We start from the raw sequence: 5,940 nt of genomic DNA on the forward strand, positions 1-5,940 counted from the left end.
TGTACCGTATATAAAACAATGGCGAAGTAAGTCAAAATTATATGTAAAGCGATAGGGATTGGGATGAGAATGATGGGAAAAAATGTAATTTTTTAAACAGTTTCCAGACCCTTCACTTTCAGTTACAAATGCAGGGTATTTCAACAACGTTTGAACACATTACCTGAAAGTGAAAGAATTAAAAAAAAACCCAACAAAACAAAACAAAAAACAGGACAAGATTCAACCAGTTGGAGGCATAGATTACGTACAGCGCAGCCTCTCTATAACGACCTTCGATATAACGACATCCTCTGTATAGCGACATGGTGCCCAGGTCCTCAATTTTTCCTACGTATCATTAGTAATATTTTTGGTCGCCTCTCTATATAACGACATTTTTTTCTGGTCCCGACGATGTCGTTAAAGAGAGGCTGCACTGCTGTATCCCAAACATCACAGGCAGATTATATACCTGTCAAAACTTTCTTTAACATACTTTAAAAAACATAAGACGACACATGCACAATCATCATGCGAACCAATGAAAGACATATCTGTGGAACAACGATGTGGGATCCGGCACTCGTCAGTTTTTGGCCTCGACTTAGGTTTCAGTAAGGTTTTACGGCACTCGCAACTGCATAAGGTCATAATAAGGAGCGCCAGGTCTCATCTTAAAGCTTGTTTATCTGTTCTGCTTTGGATGAATAAAATATCCAACTACGTTAAATAAAAGTTGAGATGTATTTGCACTTGAAAGAGGTGAGGAAGGGGGTCACCTGGTTTCACAGTTAAAATTAGCGAGAAAATGGCCGCCGCAGTTTAGTAACGTCCATTGTTTGAGAGTCCTAAGAAACTGGAAAGTAACATTTGTTGTGCCGCTAATCAACATTTTTCAATAAAATCAAAACAGAAAGGTGTTTTTAACACTTTGCCCCGACGGAACGCCGATCGGCGACGGTAAGAAGCCGTACCTTTTCCGTTTCCCCAAGGGGCGCTGGTCGACGCCTATGTGAAATAGCATGTACCGAACCTGTGTCCTGGTCCCCAGGGGACGCCGGTGTGATATAGCGTGAACCGCACCTGTATCCAGGTCCACGGGGATAAGCGTTGCGTGTTCTGCACGCTGTGTGGGGAGTGGAAAGGGTTAAATGGAAATGCTAAAAGGTGCAGAGTAAAAACATTATTTTGACGAGTGCCTGATTTCACCACGATGCCTCACATGTATTGCCCGAGAGGAGCCATCAGGGGTCTCTCAACACTGACTGACAACATACAGTAAAAGATTTATGCCACACTGACTGACAACACACAGTAACAGATTTATGCCAGAGAAACTGACAACATACAGTAACAGATCTATGCCACACTGACTGATAACATACAGTAACAGATTTATGCCACACTGACTGACAACATACAGTAACAGATTTATGCCAGAAGAAGAATAAACAAACACAAACAAACCCCCAAAGTTGCAGGCCAGTGTCAGCTGTTATTGCTATAAATACTAGAATAAAGTGACTAAAATGACATAATAAAACAACAAGAAGGTTCAGTGCTTGGGGACTTCGGGCAACAGCTTTCTCGCTTCTAGTAGGCTATCCGTCTGTATATTCGGCTATCCGTCTGCCATATATTCTAACAAAAAAAGGAAGTTTTATTTTTAAATGTTCAAAATTTTGTTCATGCTATACCCCTCCCTTGCTAACCATTTTTTAGCTTTTCATTTTGAACTTCTTCTGTCATCAAGACAAAAAAATATAAACATTTTCTCCTGTTATGCACAAATTGTAGAAATAGAAACCACAAAGAAAAACCTAAAGCAATACTACTCTTTATCCCAATCCAAACGTTGCAGTGCTCAGTACAAGTAATATCTAATTCCAGGACACGACACCCGGAGTATGAGAGGAACAACTCAGATCTGAACAAAGTGAGGGAACAAAGAAATGGTGCTGTAAATAGAATAGCAATTACAATGGAATAATTTTTAATAAATTTATGTAAAAGACAACAGTAAAAACACAGTGGGAATAAAAGTTGTTCACTTCAACATATTTGTTCCATTTGCCAAATATACATAAAAAATAACTAACAAAAAAGTGATTAAAAGAAAAAAAGAAAAACACGAAGGAGTTATTTTTTGTCTTCATAATAGGGAGCCTTAGTCTTAGTTCTTTCCCCCAAATAATATATATAGATTATACTAGATATTTGAACAACAAGGAAAAACAAAAGGACTTTTGTTTTAACTGATGCAAAGATCGTAAATAGGAAAATAGGAAACTAACTGCATCATGTTTTTAAAAAACTGACGCAAAGATCGTAAATAGGAAACTGTGTCGTGTTAAAAAAAAAAAACTGACGCAAAGATCATAAATAGGAAACTGTCGTGTAAAAAAAAAAAAAAAAAATGAAGCAAAGATCTTAAATAGGAAACTTTCGTGTTTAAAAAAAAAACCGATGCAAAGATCGTAAATAGGAAACTAGGACAGTGTGCTGTGCGTCTCAACAAGCATCAGCGTCCCTCTCATGGCACAAAACGTGTGGGCGCGTCGTCCTTGGCACTCTGCATTTATTGGTCACGTAAGGACCACATTTGTCACCACGCGGTGGAATCAGGCGTCTGTCAATTTTGGGACATATATGGAGTTATTGGTATCACCTTAAAGCCTGTCCATTTGAAAAAAAACCCAATTGAGATTGTGCCATGAGTACGTACAACCGTAGAGTAGGTCAGCTCTGCTTGTCATCAGTATTCAGCTCCCGTAAATATTTGCTTTGATAAGTTACAAAAACCATGTACAACCGTAGAGTAGGTCAGCTCTGCTTGTCATCAATATTGGTCTCCAGTAAATATTTGCTTTGATAAGTTACAAAAACCAATCTCTGGGGGCCCACCAGCTCAACAGGTACGGCGTTTGCCTGTCAACCCAGAGGTCTGGGGTTCAATCCCTGAGCTCTAGCAGGGATACGAGGAGAAGAAGAAGGAAGAGGAGGTCCAATTTCTTTGAATGATCAATACAGGCCACTCCACCAGTCAAGAGAAAACTGAAACTGATGAAAAAGATAATGGGAAACCTCTCTCAAAAGTCAAACTTTCATTTGATCTAGAATCTTCTACACGGAAAACGGAACAATAACCTAATTTACAGGAACAGAAACAGTGAGATTCTCTGCTTCAAACATAAGTCTTTTGGGGCAGTTTTACATGTTGATTGTTCGACTCTCGTCTCATTGGACCAAGCAGTAGCCTCGGCCGTGCTCACTGAGATCATGTTGCTCCTCGTACGATAGAGAAAACCGGTGCAGTAAATCACCCAATCCACATTCTACCAGCGCCGTACGCAAAGATCGTACATAACAAGATAGTTCACTCAGCCAAAGATCGTACATAACAAGATAGTTCACTCAGCCAAAAAAGTGTCTGCCCATTTCTGCGCATTGGTTCAAATTGCGCTGCAGTCTTTGTTTGAAGCTCTCTTTCGTTTCTCCAGAAGAAGAATAGGAATAGGCACAGATTGTTGCAGGAATAACACAGTTTGTTAGTTTCACTCTTATTGTTTTTCACACAAGTAGGGTAACCCTTATTGCAAAGTCCGCACTTTTTCGAAGAGGGCGCCACCGAATTTTGAGGACACTTTTTTAATTGGCTCAAAGAGAGGAGTGAACTATCTTGCTATGTATGATCTTTGCCGTAAGTCACCCAATCCACATTCTACCAGCGCATTTAGACCAAAGACAGGCGTCCATCTGTGCTGGCTACTGACAGTGTATGACCGCAGCTGTCGTGGTAAAACAACACCACGTGTCTCTTCAGGTCACACAACCAGTCAGTTTCGGTAATTTGATAAACTTAGGTCACAATTCTATCACACTTGGTATGTTTTCACACCAAATTTGAATCCACGTACTAATATAATAAGATTTAACCATTTCAACACAAAAAAAGAGATAGAATAAAATTCGCCTGGCAGAACTTTCCCAGGTTCACCAAACGGAAGAAATGGTCGCTTTTAGGGACAAGCGGGCTAACCCAGATTTGGGGGGTTTCCAGAAATCTTGATCTATACCAAAAGTTGCCCTACCTATAGGAGAAGTTTGGTTTCATTGATGTGGATGTTTGTTTGGTTCTAGAGAAAACTCTCCGTGTCTTTTAAAGAAACTGAACCAGGGGCAAAAACGTTACCTTCGATTTTCTCAAAACAAAATTTTTCGGGATAGCCCCCTTGTGCTTAGAAGCGACCAAATGTCACGGCCTCCATAAAGTAAAGTACATGACAGATGTCAACTCCCTTCGTCTCATGGACGCACGACTTCAGTCTCGACACCAGCAGGTCAGACGCTCCAGTCTCGACACTAGTACGTCAGACGCCCCAGTCTCGACACAAGCAGGTCAGACGCTCCAGTCTCGACACTAGCACGTCAGACGCTCCAGTCTCGACACCAGCAGGTCAGACGCTCCAGTCTCGACACCAGCAGGTCAGACGCTCCAGTCTCGATACCAGCAGGTCAGACGCCCCAGTCTCGACACTAGCAGGTCAGACTTAACCCTTCCAGGCCTGTGCGCTCCCACCGTCCCAAGAGCGTGTATATTCTCAGTTTCAGGGGGTACTGAATTTGCGCATTTTTCAAAATTAGCGAACCTAATTAAAATTTAATTTTCATAATATTTGTTCATTTACCTTTAAACATTGTTATATGTTATTGTCTAAACCTCTTTACAAAGACACTACATCACTTTAAGGAATGAAAGCCTCTTTTTCTGATACACTGTTGTACTGGCTGGGACTGGGGTTAGGGAGCGCCCAAAAATGGCTAGGGCTGGAAGGGTTAAGAATTAAATTGGTCGGCGCATGCGACAGAAGGACATTGACAGACTACATGCGACAGAAGGACATTGACAGACTACATGCGACAGAAGGAATTTGACAGACTCAGATCTTTGGTCTGAATGCAGCTCAGTAACCAGGGAAACCGAACCATCTCGAGATCCCAGCGCTTTCTTGTCTTATCTCCATTTTTTTAAACGGTTAAATTGTGACTTCTTCTTTAGCTCACTCTTTGTTATGAACTGTTTTCACTGTTATTAAAAAATGGAGACACAACAAGAAAGCACCGGGGTCGTGATCTTGTTCACAATCCGTATTCTCTCCACAAAAGGCAAACTTTACATACAATTGTACCAGCATGAATATATTGTACAGTTGCGTAGAAGATCAGCTCTGAAAGTCCGCTGTCAATCCTCTGGAGACTTGGTTCAGAAATAGAATCTAGGAAGTACTTTTCTTCTTCTTCTTCCCTGGTGTGGGCGGTGCGCTCTTCTGGGGCAGGTCGGAGCGCTGCTCGTCGATGCGGCTGGACTGGACGCGCATGATCAGACTGAGGAAGTCCTCGTCGGGAACGGTGGGGGCTGGCAGATCGTGTGGCAGCGAGCTCCTCTGATCCTCCAGTCGAGTCGCCTGAACCAAGGAGAGGAAAAACACAGTTCTGTCAGGGCATCCACCAACATTTCCTCCAAAAATTTATTACCAGGAAAAAAAACCATTTACTACCCGGCAAATCAAGCTCCATACCAGCTCGAAAAAGGAAGTTCATTTCCGCCATCAATAACATATTAATATTACATATGGAATTAAAATTATACACAACAAAGTCCAGTCAACAAAATGTAGGATAGACAGACGATCGCACGCTCGCTGCTAGACTTAGTTTTAGTTTTAGTACTGTTTTTACGGCCCTCATAACTGCATAAGGTCACATGAGTGCCAAGGGGTAGATGTCAACAGAGAAGTCCAAACGGGGGATAAGGCCTTACTCTGCTCACCTCTCTAGCCTCAACAGCACAAAGTCTGCTTCGACTATCAAGGCACCCCGGAAATAGTGGGTCACAAGAGAGTGACACTGCTGTAACAGCCAGCTGACCATGACAATCCTCCGTACAAATGACCACCC

At 41.9% G+C, this 5,940-nt stretch overlaps 1 protein-coding gene across 1 annotated transcript in view; it reads right to left on the reverse strand.

Moving 5' to 3' along the window:
• Positions 1 to 4,657: 4,657 nt before the first annotated feature.
• LOC101854977 (G-protein-signaling modulator 2) overlaps positions 4,658 to 5,940 on the reverse strand; it is a 20,778-nt gene continuing 19,495 nt past the window's right edge. Inside the window, 1 exon segment of the mRNA XM_005106908.3 lies at positions 4,658 to 5,447. Coding sequence (XP_005106965.1) covers positions 5,259 to 5,447 — 189 coding nt within the window. The 3' untranslated portion in view covers positions 4,658 to 5,258.

This window comes from Aplysia californica, unplaced genomic scaffold (assembly GCF_000002075.1).
Source record: "Aplysia californica isolate F4 #8 unplaced genomic scaffold, AplCal3.0 scaffold00562, whole genome shotgun sequence".
Lineage (NCBI taxonomy): Eukaryota > Metazoa > Mollusca > Gastropoda > Aplysiida > Aplysiidae > Aplysia > Aplysia californica.